Genomic DNA, 17,262 nt, shown 5'->3' with positions numbered 1-17,262 from the left:
GGCGCAACACTTTACGCGCCATTACGCGTTGCCTGCATCTGTATGTGCGTGTGTGTGTGTGTCTCTGAGGTAAAGAGAGGAATGGAGGGTGCTCAGATTGTGATTGCTTTGCTCTCTTGTGGGTGCTCCCCTGTGCTGTGCTGACTCCTTGTTTGTCTGGCTGGCTGCCGCGGTTCAAATTGATTTTGTCTGGCAGCCTGTACACATACATTTAGCAGCAACTGTGTCCCTGCAGTGTGTGTGTGTGTACAGGAGCACTTTGTTTTGACAACGCGTCAAATTGTCGCGCCCTTCGCTCACCGAAAGCCGTTTGCATGCTATTTTTGGGTTTGTTTGTTTGAATTTCCAAAAGGGTTGCACGAGCCAAAGAAGTCTTAAAGCGAGACTTCCACTTGAGATGGGTGAAAGTCAATTTTATTCTTTGCTTTAGCCACCCCCAACCCACCCACTTTCCAAGGGCATGCAGCCAGAGTACATATGGAAATCCCTAAAATAAACTCTTAGCACCATTCAAGGTTTACATTTGTCAATCATGGCTCCCAGTGCAAATTGTGCATTTGATTTGACTGAATTGATTTGTGCGCATTGGCAGCAAATGGCAAATCGACCTGGCGCTTGTCAAAATTGGCATGGCCCAGAATACCAGAATGCCAAAACAAATCAAATCAAATCAGCAATCAGCTCCCCACCCAGAGACCAGAGACATCCCATGCTGCTAAGCTGCAACATATTTGATCAAAATTGCAATTGATTTAATGAGTCATTTACAATTATCAGTTGGCGGTGCAGCGGACTGCCACTGCTTCATCTGACAGATTACAAACCAATAAATGATTAAACTAAGAGATAGTTAATCTCATCCATTAGCAGCTATAAATTGAATCGTGACTTTAAACAGCGATTCAGTCTAGCAATGAGGGTTCCGCTGTTCCTGATCGTGTGTCTGGTGTGCTCCGCCAAGGCGCAGCAGCACGATGCTCGATACGAGGCCGAAAAGATCAGGATACTCGAAATATATAATAATCCTGCAGTAGATGCCGCTACTAAGGAAAGGAACATTCCAACACTAATCGACTTTTATACGCACCACTCGGATCGCATCCAGCTGCCCGATGAGGATAGACGACAATTCGATGAGTTCATTGGCAAATACACTGAGTCCAATTCGAAGTTGGTGGATGGAGTTCCAGCTCAAGGAGGTTGGGTTGGTTCCCTTCTGTCCACAACGGTTGGCAACTTGATAGCCAAGCTCATCTATAGGCTCATCACACAAGATACAACGACGCCTAAATCAATTTGAGCCCACAGCCAATTACAAAATATATATTTTCAAATATTTGTACACGTTTAATGACGTCTCTTTCCGATGATCCTATTGGGCTTTGAGGTGGCTCAGAGGGGGCCTAGCTGAGGCCACCGGACGGGTCGCAGGTTGCGGATAGCGAACGGCCTACCCCAGTGGGTAGGTCAGCTGTGAATAGGCGGGCATCCTAAAGAGCATCAACTAAGTTGGCTCTGAGGGAGAGTACCGAAATAAGCAGTCCCGGACAGCCAGCGGGTGTTCGCGACGCAGCAACACTGACGATGCGCTTGTGGTGCCGCCTCTCATTAAGTAGCTCACACAATCCCATCCCTACACAACACCTACCCACATCCTAGCCCCAACACTCACCCCACACCGGGCCGGACTAAGGTGTCACTCGACCCGTGCCAAGAGTCAGCCTGGCTGGGGGCCCGGTATAAACACTAGCCCAGTCGTGAACGGAGAGCTCAGGGATTTGGCAGCCCCCTGTTCTAATTATGCCTTACCCGGGTAACGCAGAGCTCTGCCGGGGTGGACCGTTCCCCTTCTCTGCAGCTCGTGGGAATTTTATGGAAAAATTATCAAATATTGACAACAACAAAAACAAAAACGAGAGAGGCACTCCCCAAATGCCTGCAGGGAGAAATCCCAAGCGGGAGAAGGCAGCGGCCCAAAGGCCTGGCCCGATCCGCTCAGACGCAGAAAAGACCTGCACGGCAAAAGACGCGGGTACGAATCCGGGTGGATCCCATCCCAAACCTGGGATGGGTGGAAAGTCAACACCCAAAACTGATACCATGGTAGGGCAGCTAAGCAATATTGCGGCTACCCAACCTTCCGGTGAAGCGGCGGGTGAGGACTTGCCATCTACCAGCGTCCAAGCCAAAAAGTATAGCTATGCCGAAAAGAGAAGTGCTGGGCACATACTCCGTCGGCAGAACGCCAGCCAAGAAGTCAGTCCGACAGCAGACTGGCTGAAAAAGTAGAATGGGCCTCGACGGTGTTGCCCAACTTCAGTGTGGAGCCACAGAAGGTGGCCGCACAACAGAAGAGGCAACGCTCTCAAGAGACGCCCGGACCTGCCGCGAAGCGATCCAGGATTCTACCTAACGTATCCTTCGCGCAGATTGCCAAGGAGAGGACGCTGATAGGCGTTCTCGATAAAGGCAGCGCGGAGGGAAAAATACCCAGAAGCCAATGGAAGTGGGTGGAAGCGGCACTGGCCGACCGCTGCTTCGAGCTTCTAGAGAAGGATCCCGGGCCACCCCAGTCTGCAAGGACATGGGATGGTTCCAGGGAAATATAAAAGTGGTAGCCTGCGAGGATGAGCGCTCCGTGAAGCTATACAAAGCTGCGGTGGCGCAAATCGGTGAGGTCTACGCAGGGGCGAAGCTCGTCGCTGTAGACTGGAGCGAGGTGCCAAGTAGGCCCAGAGCCCGTATATGGGTACCGGCCACTTTCAAGGAGCCCGAGCGGATCCTAACGATGTTGCAGAGATGCAACCCCACACTGCCAACCTCAGACTGGAAGGTGGCTAAAGTGGAGGCATCAAAGGGCCCCCACAAACCAGGCGGTAGTGATCCTGAACAAGGAATCGCTAGCCCCGATCGAGGCAGCCAGGGGAGAACTCAACTTCGGGTTCAGCTCGGTGACCATGAAGGTCTACAAGTCGGATGCAGCGGCCGAGGCGCGTTCTGCCAACAAACCAGTTGAGCAGGACGTTGCCTCGGAGATCGAGGCACCGGAAGTAGACCCGGAGCCGGAGCCGGCCCTAGAGAGCTACTCCTCGGAGACGGAGCTGCTGCTCGATTTTGAGGCGATGTGTCGGGACGACATCCTCGACGACTCAGACGCCGATATAACAGTGGTGGAGAATGTTTCTAATGAAGTCTCTGAGGCTTCTGCAGATAAATCTCCACCACTGTAAAGCAGCATCCGCTGCTCTTATACTCCGCTTAGTCGCGAGCGGAGGAGACATAGTCCTAATCCAAGAGCCCTGGGTGGTAGGAGGCAGGGTCTGTGGATTAGCGACAAAGGACTACAACCTAATTGTAGCCCAAACGGAAGGTAAAATAAGAACCTGCATATTAGCAAGAAAGCACTTAAATATCTTTCTGCTCCACAACTTTAGCAACGGCGACAACACGGCGGCCAGCCTAGAGCTACAAGGGACACGCCTGAACCTGGTGTCGTCCTACATGGCTCATGAGGAAAGCGATCCTCCCAGTGACCTCGTTCGCAAGATTGTCAGCGATAGCGAGAGGTCGGACACAAGCCTACTAATAGGCTGCGATGCCAACGCTCACCACACCCAATGGGGGAGCTCGGATACAAATGTAAGGGGTGAGTCACTTTTTTTTAGCTTCATCCTTAACTCCAACCTATTTATTGGAAATCGGGGTAATGACCCCACTTTCATTATAAAAACCGCCAAGAGGTTATTGACCTCACTCTGTTATCTCACAAACTGTTAGACACTATAAAAAGTTGGAGAGTCCTAGAGGACCACTCCTTCTCCGACCACAGGTACATCGAGACAACCCTATCGCTCGAAAGCACCATACCCACTAGCTATGTAAACCCAAGAAAAACCAACTGGGATACGTATAGCGCAAAAAATGGAGGAATTACTCCCCTAGCCCCAAAATGCCCGGATACACAAGACGATCTTAATCGTCTTGTGGACAATTTCACGGAAGCTTGCAATAAGGCCTTCATGGCAGCTTGCCCCTCGACCAAACCAAGAGGGAAAAAGAAACCCCCCTGGTGGTCGAAACATATAGATACCCTCCGAAAAGACTGCAGGACTCTCTTTAACAGAGCCAAAAGCAGCAGCGAGGTAGCGCACTGGGAAAATTACAAAAGTAAGCTAACCCTATACAAAAAAGAAACAAGGAGAGCAAAAGGGCCTCTTGGCATAAATTTTGCTCGAAAATTGAGGACACGTCAGAAGCCGCAAGGCTACGCAAGGTCCTGTCAAAAACATCCCCCTCGGTGGGATATCTCAAGAGAACTGATGGTACGTGGACAAACTCTAGCGAGGACTCCCTACACATTCTTCTCGAAACTCACTTTCCTGGGTGTACGACCATCGAGCCGGCAGACACCCCAAGTGAAGGCCCGGAAACCTCGATGGGGCACATCCTCACAAAACGGAATATAAGCTGGGCAGTAAACAGCTTTAAATCCTACAAATCGCCTGGCCCGGACCAAGTCATTCCGGCTCAGCTACAAAAAGCCGGGGACGTGGCCATCAACTGGCTGCAAAGTATCTTCAGGAAGATACTGACAGTGGGAAAAAATCCCCGCGCTTGGCTAAAGGCTAAAATAGTCTTTATACCCAAGGCAGGAAAACCCTCTCACACAACCCCAAAAGACTTCAGACCAATAAGTCTATCGTCCTTCCTTCTTAAAACCTTTGAAAGACTAGTCGGGCTGCAGCTGAGGAAAACCATTAAACCTCAGTGGCTGTCAGGCGCTCAACATGCCTACCGAAAAGGGAAATCCACGGAAACGGCACTCCATGAAGTAATCTCGGCGGTAGAGAAATCTCTTCACGTCAAAGAATACTCCCCTAATCGCTTTCCTAGACATTGAGGGAGCTTTTAACAACGTCATACCGGGAGCCATCACAGAGGCACTGACTGACCTGGGGGTGGATCGTCACTTGGTGATGCTCATAGATCAATTGCTCACATGCAGGACAGTGACATCAACAATGGGATCGTCCACTCAGTCAAGGTATGTCAACAGAGGCACCCCGCAAGGCGGTGTCCTGTCTCCCCTTCTATGGAACATAGCCGTCAATAAGATCTTGTGTGACTTGGAAGGGGAGGGCTGCAAGGTGGTAGCATACGCGGACGACGTTGCCATTATCTTCTCGGGAAAATTCCCTCAAACACTCTGCGAACTAATGACCGCAAAGCTCGCACGATTGTCAGAATGGACAAAGTCGCGTGGACTGGGAATTAATCCCTCTAAAACGGAACTTGTGTTGTTTACAAACAAATACAAAATCCCGCCCCTCAACCCCCCAATACTAAACGGATGCAGGCTCTCCTTCAGCGACAGTGCCAGTTACTTAGGGTTGGTAATTGATAAAAAGCTCAGCTGGAACCTAAGCATCAAAGACAGAGTGAAGAAGGCTACGATAGCCCTCTACACTTGCAAGAAGGCCATTGGGCTAAAATGGGGCATGAACCCAAGAATAGTCCAATGGATCTACCTAGCAATAGTTAGACCAATACTGCTCTACGGAGTCATAGTGTGGTGGACTGCCCTATCGAAGGGGACCATCACAAAACAACTAAGCAAGGTGCAGCGAACTGCAGCCTTAAGCATCAGTGGAGCTCTGAGCACAACGCCAACGGATGCGCTAAATGCTATACTTTGCCTGCAGAGCCCTGACCTTGCAGGTAAGGAGCAGGCAGAAATGGCAGCAATCCGTCTCAGAGACTCCGACCAATGGGTGTCACATCGCACCGGCCATGCATCCATCCTAAATGGAAACAACATCGTCCCTGCAAAACGGACTACTGCGTTCCGAGGGAGTATACAGATACCCCTTTGAGACAATCATCCCTCACAGAAACGACTGGCTTGAGGGACCGCCTGGTCCAAAGGAAGCCATTCAAATTTTTACTGATGGCTCAAAGCTTGACAACAAGGTCGGAGGAGGAATATACTCCGAACTGCTGAATATAAGCTACTCCTTCAGGCTCCCGGATCACTGCAGTGTCTTCCAAGCGGAGGTCATAGCGATCAAGGAAGCTCTGAGCTGTCTTCAGGAACTAACCCCTGAAGCGACTTACATAAACATCTACAGTGATAGCCAAGCTGCAATCAAATCATTGAATGCGATAACGACAAGCTCGGCCACAGTTGCGAACTGTCGCAAATCTCTTCACGAGATGGCTTATCAGTTCGTCATCAGCCTAATATGGGTCCCGGGCCACCAGGACATTGAAGGCAACTGTATAGCAGATGAGCTGGCCAGAGCTGGAACAACAATCCCCCTTCTCAATGATAAGGAGGATATTCGTATGCCAATGGCCACCTGCAAGCTCAGAATAAAAAGAACATTTTAAGAAACTTACAAATGACAGATGGCAAACTGTGCCACTATGTCGCATAACTCGGCAAACATGGCCTAACATAAATAGGAAGCGCACCGATGAGCTCTGCAAACTCAGTAGGAGTAGGTGCAGCTCAGTCATACGCTCCCTTACGGGACACTGGCTAATAGGCACACATGCAAACAGGCTGGGAGCCCCTTATAACGATTTCTGTCGAAGCTGTAGAGATGAGGACGAGGAGGAGACTGTGGAACACCTTTTCTGCTCCTGCCCGGCTCTCAGTAGAAGGAGACTCCAATACTTGGGCTCTCCTTTTCTAAATGACATTTCGGACATGTCTACAATAAGTCCCAGACGGATCGCAGGCTTCATAAGGGCATCCGGATGGGATAATGGATAAAATAGGGTCTCACGGGAGAGAAGGGAGCGAAACATGCGGTATCACAATGGGCCGAAACCGGCCTAAGTGTGTCGGGTCTCTGACAATCCCCGACAGCCGCCTCAACCTAACCTAACCTAATGACGTCTCTTGAAATGTGAAATAGTTCAACCTTATTAAAAATTGTATTCCATAAAACGTTTATTAATCAATTTGTTCATGAAAAAATAAAGAAATAATGCAAATAATCGAATTTAATTCTCTTTTGAGCTCATTATGTAGGCATTGAAATGTTTTCCTTTGGTATGCAATCGTTAATCCTTTATTAATGCTTCTAATAAATAAGTTTTTGTCTCTGCTTAAATGTTTGGGAGTTTTTTGGGTTTTTAAATCATTTAAAATAAGTGTTTTTGTAGCTTTCGAAACCAGAACTAGCCTTTGGAAGATATTTGCTTGTAGGCTGCTATTTATACATATTTTTGTTGGTTACAAACTATGTAGATGAATATGAATACCAATTTTTAAGCATTTCCAAATATTTTGTCAATACTTTTCGAACGCAGAATAGCGCTCCCCGTACATCGTTCGTATGTAAACTATATACGGTATAAGGTTTTGGCACAATTCAGTTTTAAAACACTGAAGTTTTTCGCTTTAAGACAAAACGAATGTAAATATGTACATATGAATGAATGTACATACATATGTATGTACATATGTACCATGAGCTTCTGGGTGCAGAGTGCAGTCCAAAAATATGGTTTATTCGGAGTATAAGCGAGATGAAAAATTTGAAATCAGAGCGTAAGGTATTCGCACATGTACATATGTACATACATATGTACTATGTATACATACGAGCTTGGTGCATTGTTAGTTACTAAAGTGCATGATCAGCTTAATCCTAGATTACGGGGTAAAGTTTTCTTTCCTGGAAACCCAAGAGATTACAGATTAAGCATTCTTTCCTAGAAATCGCAAGAAATCTCACTTTGCAAAAAAGAAAAATAAATACATTACATCAATTATCGCATAATGCAACCGAATGTTTTTAAGAGATAAGAATTGACAGAGCCAGCCAATATAAATTGATGTGCGGCCTGCATGAAAATATTAATTCAGTTTTCAGCGTGAGCTCGACAACTACTCAACAACCATACAAAACAATGGCCAACTCAATCCGTCTAGTGTAAGTAAAACTCGCAGCGGAACAACAACAAAATACACTTCATTTTATTAAATGTTTCTCTCTTAGTTCCCTGATGGCAGTCCTTCTGTGCCTGGTGTCATTTGGGTGCGCTCAAGACGATGGCGAGTTCTCGATCGAAGCACGTCGCTTGATTGACATCTACAACAATCCTGCGGTGGACAAAGCCACAAAGGAGAGCAATCTGGACAGTCTTGCCAAGTTCTACGAGGAGCATTCTGATGATATTCATCTGCCCGAAGATGAAAGGCAGCGCGCTGCTGAGCTCTTGGCGAAGCACAAACGCATAAATAGTGCTGAAGTGCTCATCGATGGAGTTCCAGCTAACGGTGGCTGGAAAGCCTCTGTTCTGAGGCATGTCCTGGTAGAGGGAGCAATTCAAGCAGTGGGCGTGGCAGTCGAACATGCCAGATCGTCTTCAAAGGGACTGGAAATCAACAAAGAGGTTGCCATTTTCGGCTTAGTTTTCCTCGTGGCCAGTTACATGTTCAGGACTAAATCGATGTAATCTGCTGAGCTTATTTTTCTGAAACTATATAAATATATATTGAGCATTCATTTAAAGACAACGATGTTATCATTTGATGAATCAAGCTTCCACTTTAGGCTTTAGGAACTGGTCCTGGGAGTGGTTTGTGCAGGATGCAGAATCTAGAGAATATATTATTTGAATAATTATTATTTAATATATACCACAGAATTCTGATACTATCCTTAATCTTTTTAGTCGGTTGTATGCCATTGTAGAGGGTATTGTGATATTGATCCGATTTTCCAACGACGTGAAGCAGCTATTTCGATGCCTGAATCCTATTAAGTGCGTCCATAGATGTGTTTTTATGCCAGATTATTTGAAGTTATCTGGGAGTAAACCCATTTTACAGTCAATTTGGTTTCACTGCCTGCGGCAACTATTAATCTTCTCTCAATCAACCACAAAAGCTTATTTTAATAATCTTTTAAGCCACCATCTGATAAGTATTTGATGCTGAAAGATTCATAAAATCAACATCATGAATTAATCGCAAATTTGTTTGAGGAAATCTTGACTTAATAGAGCCAATGAACTTTGATTTCATTGTCTTATCAAATGTGTGCATAGGTTGAGGTAGTCTAGATTGACCAACAGCAACCCGAGATTGGGAAAATCAGAATCACATGATAAGGTTTCGATTCCAGGAATGAGCAATTAAATGAATTATTATTCTTAATCAATAGCCGCCAGAGCGTGCCAAATTAGCACGATTTAAGCATGAGTTCTGAGAAAGGAAATACATTTGTTTGTGCTGATACCGAAATGTCAATTAAATGTGGCTCTGACTGCTACAGTGGCACCAAGCTCAGATTAATTTTCTCAGAACTTGAGTTCTTGGAATAAAAACGGGAAAAATAAAATGTTTATGAATAAATATAAATGGTCAGCGTAGAATTTTGCTAACAGTTCTAGAAACTATATATAAAATTCACGTTTCATCGTTGACCTGTAAAAGGGATCTTGGACTATTGATTGGCAAAATGTTTGATAGCTGCCGGCATCTGCGTGCGTGCCACAAATGGATTTACAAATGGCTTCTGCCACTGCTAATTGCGTGCAGCTGGCGGCGGCGGCGGCGGCTTAAGGACCCTAAACCAAGTACTTATGCAAATGCAAATGCTGCATGCAACTGCTGCTGCTTATGTGGATATTTGTTTTGGTGCTCTTGTTCATGTTCGTGTTGGGTGTTCGTGGTGGTATGCGTGTGCATAATGTCAGCTATTTGCCTAGTAGAAAATGCACGCTCAGGCATGCTGAGAGCGCCAGCGTGCGTATTCCCAAGATACATACATTGACGCCTGGCATGGCGTTATGTAAATGCAAAGAAGAGCACCAAGCTAGCTGCTGGGCAATTTAACACCACAGGAGGCTGGCCGACAGTATGTGTGTCGTCCATGGAATACCCTAACCCATTCATCACAGCACATCGTCCACTGCAGAAGCTTCGGGCGAGAAGCGTGCTGGGAGCAGGTGAAGATACAGATGCATCACGGAATAGAGTCAGGTCCGGGTGCTGGCTTGCTTGCCTTTGACGTTGATTTGTTTTACGCCTGACAGCAACAGTTTGCTACTAGCCAACACTCCCTCCCGCTCACTAACACTTGAAGGCCATTGTGTGTGTGTGTGTGTGTGTGTGAAGGACATGCCCGAAAGTGGAAACATAAAAACCTTCCGGCAGCATGCTTGCGCGTGTGTCTATAAGAGTCGCCTGGCTGCAGCAATTTTTCACATTTTTCACATTTTGCCTTACCATCATTATTAAAAATAAGAGATGTTCGCGCTCTACCAGGGCTTTACATGCTCTAAATGGATTATTCAAAGCCTGCCCCATAAATCTTGTTGGACCTTCAAAATCAAAGAGTGGGGCAAGAGCCATAGAGGCAGCATACAGCAGCAGCAGCAGCAACATTCGGCTGCAATTGCACGGCCCTGACAAAGTGTTGTACAACCAGAAACACCCAATGCAAAAATGCAATGAATTTGTTTACCATCCATTGTGGGGCAGACACTCGGGCACACCCCTCCCAGCATCCATTCACTTTTCTTTCCACTCCACTGCTGGTTCCCTTTCGGCGCTCTGGCTGCACTTATCGACGCTTGTTGCACACCCATGGCCATGGGAGCCGAAACAAATTTCGTAGAAAGCTGTTTTCAATCTCTTTCCTTCGTGCTCCCCCACTCACTGCTCTCTGTTGGCTATTTTTGTTTTCTTTTTCGGTGTATTTATCGTTGTTTTCTTAAACACCCATTCCCCCCAACCCAGTGCAGCTACTTTCCCCTGATCCTGACCCATTGGCCGTACAATTGTGCGATGCACAACGTATGCTGTGCACGTTCCATTTATCTGGCGGATTTATTTTCAAGCATCTGCACTTTATGCACCGTCGGACTTCCCTTGCGGAACTACGATGGGGCATCCTCCTTTAATTGGCGCTAAAAAGCTGAAGTTCGTCTAATTAATACGGCGCAAAAGTTGTTCAATGAAGTAAACGTACGTGTGTGATTCAATTATGGAAACTTGAGCACTTGAACAGCGCACTCGTGAAACGGCGGGAAACTTGTTGTGCGCGAGAACATTTTCATTGATGAAGCAAACCCCACGCGACTCGCAGGCTATAAATATTCGAGGCGAATTCATCGCATGCATCAGCTGTTAGCAGAAGAACACGACCCAGAAAGAGCAGCAGCAAATTGCTTGGCAATTCTCAGTCCCACTCCCATTTACCAATCGCGGCAGACGACAGGCAGACTGCAGAAAATATGTAAATTTAGTGCGGGCCAAGAAAAACGTTAAACAATCGCGCAATTAACACCAAATAAGTGCGGAATTCATTGCCGAATAAAGTGCACAAAATATTTATGCATTTTTGATTGCAATTAATAGTGCGAAAAACATATGCCAAATAGGATGTGGGGGTCAGGAGCAGGATACCGCATCTCCGCATTGTGTTTGCTTCAGCTTTTGCTGTTGTTCGTGCAGGACTGCCGGTCAGAGCGGACAAATGTTGGTGGGTGCATGCTCATTATATAAGCTGCAAATCGCAGTGCTGTGTGGCATGCAAATGTGCCGCACATTCTGTGGCATGTATTTTTATGCCGCATGCCATTGGCCATTGGTGGCGAATTGGCAAAGACCAACAAAAATATAAACAGAACTCGGCTAGCAAAACAAAGAGCGAAAAATGCTGGCACTCTCTCTCATTGTGCGTTCATTTGCAGGTCTCATCTATGAGAACACCGAACCCGACCTAGAGAAAATCTTCCATCTAGCTATTAGCAGAGCGAACGAGGAGAATGAGGAGATGCAGCTGCATGGCGTGGCCGTGGCTATTGAGCCGGGCAACTCCTTTGAAACATCCAAGAAGCTATGCCGAATGCTTAGGGTGAGTCCTCAAAAACTGTTCCAAACCCTATTAGAACTTCCTTTTCGTTCATAAAGCAAAATCTTGTGGCCGTCTTTGGACCCACCACCAATTTGGCTGCCCGTCATGCCATGAGCATCTGCGATGCCAAGGAGCTGCCGTTCCTGGACACCCGCTCGGACTTTGATGCCCAGCTGCCGACCATCAACCTGCACCCACATCCGGCAACGCTGAGCGTGGCCCTCAAGGACATGGTGATGGCCTTGGGCTGGGAGAGCTTCACGATTGTGTACGAGTCGGGCGAGTATCTGGCCACCGTGAAGGAGCTGCTGCAGATGTACGGCACGGCCGGGCCCACCATAACGGTGCGCCGCTACGAGCTGGATCTTAATGGGAACTACCGGAACGTCCTGCGGCGTATACGCAACGCGGACGATTACTCGCTCGTGGTGGTGGGGTCGATGGGCACGCTGCCCGAGTTCTTCAAGCAGGCACAGCAGGTGGGTCTGGTGACCAGCGACTATCGCTATATGATTGGTAATCTGGACTGGCACACCATGGACCTGGAGCCCTTTCAGCATGCCGGCACCAATATCACGGGGCTGCGCCTCGTCTCGCCCGACAACGAGCAGGTGCAGGATGTCGCCAAGGCCCTGTACGAGAGCGAGGAGCCCTTCCAAAACGGTAAATCACCTGCACAGCTCTGCACACAGAACTCACAGAGCTCCCTGGACTCGCGACAATTTATGCAAATCTGAAATCTATTCGCATGAGTGAATTTAAATAATTGAATTGCATGGCCCCATGGCCCCTCCTGCTGCGACTGGGGACTAAAATGATAAATGACGTTATCCTTTATGACTCTTTCTCGCCTCTCTCCTCCCTCTACTCTCTCTCCTATCTGACACTGCGCAGTGTCGTGCCCTCTGACCAACAGCATGGCCCTGGTCTACGATGGCGTCCAACTGCTGGCCGAGACCTACAAGCATGTGAACTTCCGTCCCGTGCCCCTGAGCTGTGGCGATGACAGCGCCTGGGATAAGGGCTACACACTCGTCAACTACATGAAGTCGGTGAGACACTCGCCGGGTGTGGGTCAAATCGGAATAACTCATGCCAGTCTCTTGGTCTCTTCCCGCAGCTAACGCTGAACGGCCTCACGGGTCCCATTCACTTTGACTACGAGGGACTGCGCACGGATTTCCAGCTGGAGGTCATCGAGCTGGCAGTATCGGGCATGCAGAAAATTGGGCTGTGGAGTGGCGAGGATGGCTTCCAGGCAAATCGCCCGGCTCCGGCACTCTCCTTAGAGCCGGATATGCGTTCGCTGGTGAACAAAAGTTTCATCGTTGTCACGGCCATCGTGAGTGTGGGTTTGAGAAGGGCTTCTCGGGCACACGCTGACCTGATGGCTTTTGGCTTTTGGCTTTCTTTGGCACAGAGCGAACCCTATGGCATGCTGAAGGAGACCTCCGAGAAGCTGGAGGGCAACGATCAGTTCGAGGGCTTTGGCATCGAGCTCATCGATGAACTATCCAAGAAGCTGGGCTTCAGCTACACTTTCCGCCTGCAGCCGGACAACAAATACGGCGGCCTGGACCCCAAAACCGGTGAATGGAATGGCATGCTGCGGGAGATAATCGACAATGTGAGTTGTGTGTGGACATAGGAGCGTGGATGCGTAGACATAAATCTAATTGCAACCCGTTGGGGCCATTTATCGAGCTAAACCCTGGCCAGAGCTTGTCTGGTTATTATTGATTTACATTGAATGGCCATAAACGCTGCCATCATCATTATTATTATCATTATGCCATTATAGATATGGCTTTTGTAATTGTTTCACTATTTATGGCCCCTAAATTATTTTTTCCAGCATAATAATTGGGCACTAAAATTTGAGTTTGTCTCTGGCCTTAGCAGACACTTTATTTTGATGAAATTTTTGCTTTAAGATAGTCGGTCAATTTGTTGAAGAGCGCTTTGGCAGACTGTTTAGCAAGTTCCTTGGCCTGATCCTTGACTTCTTGGGGTACTTTATCGGCCGCACTCCTTATAGATGACCAAAATCCACCTTGAATAGGCACACCGTCCACCGTGATGTTCTCCGATTCGAATTTTCTTACTTCCCTATCCAAATCGTCGTCCGGTGTGGAAGGAGCATACTTCTTGTACAGAGCAATTGCATCTGTGGTGCTCTGCAGCAGCTCGGCATCATCTGCAGGATTTGCGTTAGCCAGGAGTTGGAGCAGGCGGTCGTGATCATCGGCTATCGGATTAGCACTGATGCTGCCTGTTAGGCAAATCAGAAGAGCGAAAACACAACTGAAAGCAACACTCAATGGTTTAATATTCATTTACTTTTTTCAATCACATACCTTAGGTGGATTAAAGGAGACATTTTTCACTCTGCTATCCTCTTGGATTGTTTGAGTAAACTGAAATATGATGCTGCAGTAGTAGGGCTTTTAAAGGCATTCTTATCAGGAGAAGAAGCTACATTTTTATTGGTTTATTTTTACAAATTGGCAGTCACTATCACTGCTGACACTGCTGACACTGGTGTCAGCACAGAAGAGCCACAGCAGCCCTATCACAATTACGAGGAATTTTGTGATGGGCTTACTTCGGCAGAAATAAATTAAAATTAAAATGCATAATTAACAGATTGCCCCATCAGAATGTGCAACTGAGCGCACACGGCAATATTTACATATGCATTTCTATTTACATTTGCGAAATGCATAATATATTTACGAGTATACTCTCACATACGTGCACACACACATGTTCAGGGGAGATTAAATAATTTTTCATATTTGATTAGCGCGCTGACATGGGCATTACCGACCTGACCATGACATCAGAGCGGGAGAGCGGCGTCGACTTCACAATACCCTTTATGAGTCTGGGTAAGTGCTGTGGCGACTGTTTTTGCCGTAAGTCTGCTACTGATTGACACTTCCAGGCATCGGAATTCTGTTTCGCAAGCCAATGAAGGAGCCACCGAAGTTATTCTCCTTCATGTCGCCATTCTCGGGCGAGGTCTGGCTCTGGCTGGGTCTGGCCTACATGGGTGTGTCCATAAGTATGTTCGTGCTGGGCCGCCTGTCGCCGGCCGAATGGGACAATCCGTATCCCTGCATTGAGGAGCCCACGGAGCTGGAGAATCAGTTCAGTTTTCCCAATTGCCTGTGGTTCTCGGTGGGCGCTCTGCTCCAGCAGGGCTCCGAACTGGCGCCCAAGTGAGTAATCGATTGCGAGAATTAATTTATTTATTTGGCATTTAAGTTTTCAAGTTAATTTAATGAAAATTTGTTTGAGAGTGCATGGAAGCCCTAAACTAGCTAATGGCTTTTTTTGGCAGGGCTTATTCGACTCGAGCTGTGGCCGCCTCCTGGTGGTTCTTTACTCTGATTTTGGTGTCTTCATATACGGCCAATCTGGCAGCTTTCCTCACCGTGGAGTCCCTGGTGACGCCCATTAATGATGTTGACGATTTGTCGAAGAACAAGGGCGGCGTGAACTATGGCGCCAAGAATGGCGGCAGCACCTTTACCTTTTTTAAAGTGAGTTTAAATGGGAAAAGGAAGAAAAAGAAGAGTCTAAGGAGAGTTTAATTTATTTTGTTTAGGAATCTAACTATCCAACGTATCAAAAGATGTACCAATTCCTGACTGACAATCCTCAGTACATGACAAACTCCAATCAGGAGGGTGTTGATCGGGTTGAGAACAGCAACTATGCCTTCCTCATGGAGTCCACCACCATCGAGTACATCACTGAGCGACGCTGCACTCTGACCCAGGTGGGGGCGCTGCTGGACGAGAAGGGCTACGGCATAGCCATGCGGAAGAGTAGTTTATCCCCATTGTCAGGTGTCAGCGGGGCTGCTTCTAATCGAATTCTTTTCACAGACTGGCCATATCGCGACATTCTCAGCCAGGCCATCCTGGAGATGCAGGAGCAGGGACTGCTGACCAAAATGAAGACCAAATGGTGGAAGGAGAAGCGCGGCGGGGGTGCCTGTTCGGTAAGTGTCTGAATCAATCTTGGCCAGCTCGTGTGGGTCAGTGTCCATGTGTGAGTGTGTGTGCAGGACTCGGATGACGATGCCGGCGCCGTGGCCCTGGAGATAAGCAATTTGGGTGGCGTCTTCCTGGTGATGGGCGTGGGCTCCTTCTTTGGCATCTTTGTCTCCCTGCTCGAGATGATGCTCGGTGTGAAAGAGCGCAGCGACGACAACAAGGTATCGACATGGATATGTACCAATAGATTCCTGGCTTCCAGTCCGTTTAGTTTTCACTCCTGCCCGTAGTGCACACCAACGCACACACACACACACACGCATTTTCTTATATTTTTATCACAATATTCGACGCTATTCTGCACTGAACACTCTGTAGGAGGAAGCCGATTCGGATGCCTCCTCGCTGGGCTTTGCCAATTTGGGCGGCGTCTATCTGGTGATGTTCGTGGGCAGCTGCTTTGGCAGCGTTTACGGCCTGGTTAACTGCCTGGTCAGCATCTACTGGAGTGCGCGAGAGAACAAGGTAAACGGGGCGGCACTCTAAAAATATTAACACCTGCCCTAACGGTGTATGTGTCGTGACTAAAAATGGCCATGAAAAGGTCGCCTTTCATCTGAATAACGAATAATGGATATGTTTCATCAGCTCCCCACAGCGACAACTCGGAGCCATACAACTGACCTCTCATCTCTTCAAAATACTATTCTAATCTCTGCATTGAATAGCTTCCATCCTTTGACAACTTAATACTTTTTGCTTGTGGATAGTTCAGCCGATTGCATGCCCCTTAAACCGGTTTAATTCTGCCATTCTGCCTGAAATTTTACTCGTAACTTTTATCGATTTGCATCTACTTCTCAGGTGAACTTCAAGAGCGAACTGCTAGATGAGATTCGCTTCATTATACAATGCTCTGGAAATACCAAAGCGGTCAAGTACCCAAAGAACTCTTCGCGCTCGATAGCCAGCTCAAAGTCAAAGGGCTCTTCCATATCCGTGGACTCGCTGCCCGAGGATCCCTCCGAGGGTGAGGCAGCAGGCAAACATCCAAATCATGCCAAGAAGTAATACTTATTGTCAATGTCAGCGTTACTTAATTTATAACAATTTCTCACTTTTTAATGTTTTGCTGACCAATTAAAGTTTATGGGAAATTATGTTCGTTCTTTTCTTCGCTTGCAAGCTTTAAGTTGGGTAAAAATCGAAGAGAAAAGCCTCCTTCTCGACATGCTATGAATGTAAAAATCGGCAGCGTGTAAAGTAAAATGCAGGCTCTGTTAAAATAGCAGAAGAGAAGAGCTTTCGGCTCTGTTAACAAAGCTTTTCGAATCTGTTAATATACTTTCCGTGTAAAAACCACGTAGATGTTT

The 17,262-nt window shown here is 47.3% G+C and overlaps 4 protein-coding genes across 6 annotated transcripts; 3 read left to right on the top strand and 1 right to left on the bottom strand.

Annotated features, from left to right (window-relative positions):
* Nucleotides 1–913: 913 nt before the first annotated feature.
* LOC117897127 (protein Turandot X) lies at nt 914–1,312 on the top strand. The gene has a single exon (XM_034805780.1). It carries the CDS (start codon nt 914–916, stop codon nt 1,298–1,300), a length of 387 nt encoding a protein of 128 aa, XP_034661671.1. The 3' UTR covers nt 1,301–1,312.
* A 6,526-nt stretch (nt 1,313–7,838) lies between these two features.
* LOC117896950 (protein Turandot M-like) lies at nt 7,839–8,526 on the top strand. The gene is made up of 2 exons (XM_034805494.1): nt 7,839–7,946; nt 8,013–8,526. The coding sequence occupies exons 1-2, from the start codon at nt 7,849–7,851 to the stop codon at nt 8,470–8,472; spliced, it is 558 nt and encodes a 185-aa protein (XP_034661385.1). The 5' UTR covers nt 7,839–7,848; the 3' UTR covers nt 8,473–8,526.
* A 2,691-nt stretch (nt 8,527–11,217) lies between these two features.
* On the top strand, nt 11,218–17,013 carry LOC117897866 (glutamate receptor ionotropic, kainate 3). 3 transcript variants are annotated; one of them, XM_034806939.1, is made up of 14 exons: nt 11,218–11,507; nt 11,719–11,882; nt 11,939–12,545; nt 12,777–12,934; nt 13,003–13,224; nt 13,303–13,509; nt 14,689–14,773; nt 14,830–15,106; nt 15,229–15,430; nt 15,496–15,718; nt 15,779–15,894; nt 15,961–16,110; nt 16,268–16,414; nt 16,754–17,013. In XM_034806939.1, exons 1-14 carry the CDS (start codon nt 11,396–11,398, stop codon nt 16,958–16,960), a joined length of 2,877 nt encoding a protein of 958 aa, XP_034662830.1. In that variant the 5' UTR covers nt 11,218–11,395; the 3' UTR covers nt 16,961–17,013. The 3 variants fall into 3 exon arrangements, with proteins under 3 accessions (XP_034662830.1, XP_034662831.1, XP_034662832.1); XM_034806940.1 differs by lacking the exon at nt 16,268–16,414; XM_034806941.1 differs by lacking the exon at nt 15,961–16,110 and having other exon boundaries at nt 11,219–11,507; nt 16,754–17,011.
* LOC117897867 (protein Turandot Z) lies at nt 13,775–14,314 on the bottom strand. Its single transcript, XM_034806942.1, has 2 exons — nt 14,240–14,314; nt 13,775–14,186 (listed from the first exon to the last, which is right to left on the bottom strand). The coding sequence occupies exons 1-2, from the start codon at nt 14,260–14,262 to the stop codon at nt 13,790–13,792; spliced, it is 420 nt and encodes a 139-aa protein (XP_034662833.1). The 5' UTR covers nt 14,263–14,314; the 3' UTR covers nt 13,775–13,789.
* Nucleotides 17,014–17,262: the final 249 nt, after the last annotated feature.

Source organism: Drosophila subobscura, chromosome O (genome assembly GCF_008121235.1).
Source record: "Drosophila subobscura isolate 14011-0131.10 chromosome O, UCBerk_Dsub_1.0, whole genome shotgun sequence".
NCBI lineage: Eukaryota > Metazoa > Arthropoda > Insecta > Diptera > Drosophilidae > Drosophila > Drosophila subobscura.
Note: the sequence above shows the minus strand (reverse complement) of the source record. Positions and strands in the feature narration are given on the sequence as shown.

Coding starts and splice junctions, on each gene's coding strand:
- LOC117897127 (XM_034805780.1), top strand. CDS start 914: ATGAGGGTTCCGCTGTTCCTGATCGTGTGTCTGGTGTGCTCCGCCAAG.
- LOC117896950 (XM_034805494.1), top strand. CDS start 7,849: ATGTGCGGCCTGCATGAAAATATTAATTCAGTTTTCAGCGTGAGCTCG. Junction 7,947..8,012: donor GCCAACTCAATCCGTCTAGT/GTAAGTAAAACT, acceptor TTTCTCTCTTAG/TTCCCTGATGGCAGTCCTTC.
- LOC117897866 (XM_034806939.1), top strand. CDS start 11,396: ATGCCAAATAGGATGTGGGGGTCAGGAGCAGGATACCGCATCTCCGCA. Junction 12,546..12,776: donor CGAGGAGCCCTTCCAAAACG/GTAAATCACCTG, acceptor GACACTGCGCAG/TGTCGTGCCCTCTGACCAAC. Junction 16,111..16,267: donor AGCGCAGCGACGACAACAAG/GTATCGACATGG, acceptor AACACTCTGTAG/GAGGAAGCCGATTCGGATGC.
- LOC117897867 (XM_034806942.1), bottom strand. CDS start 14,262: ATGTCTCCTTTAATCCACCTAAG. Junction 14,187..14,239: donor TCTCCTTTAATCCACCTAAG/GTATGTGATTGA, acceptor TGTTGCTTTCAG/TTGTGTTTTCGCTCTTCTGA.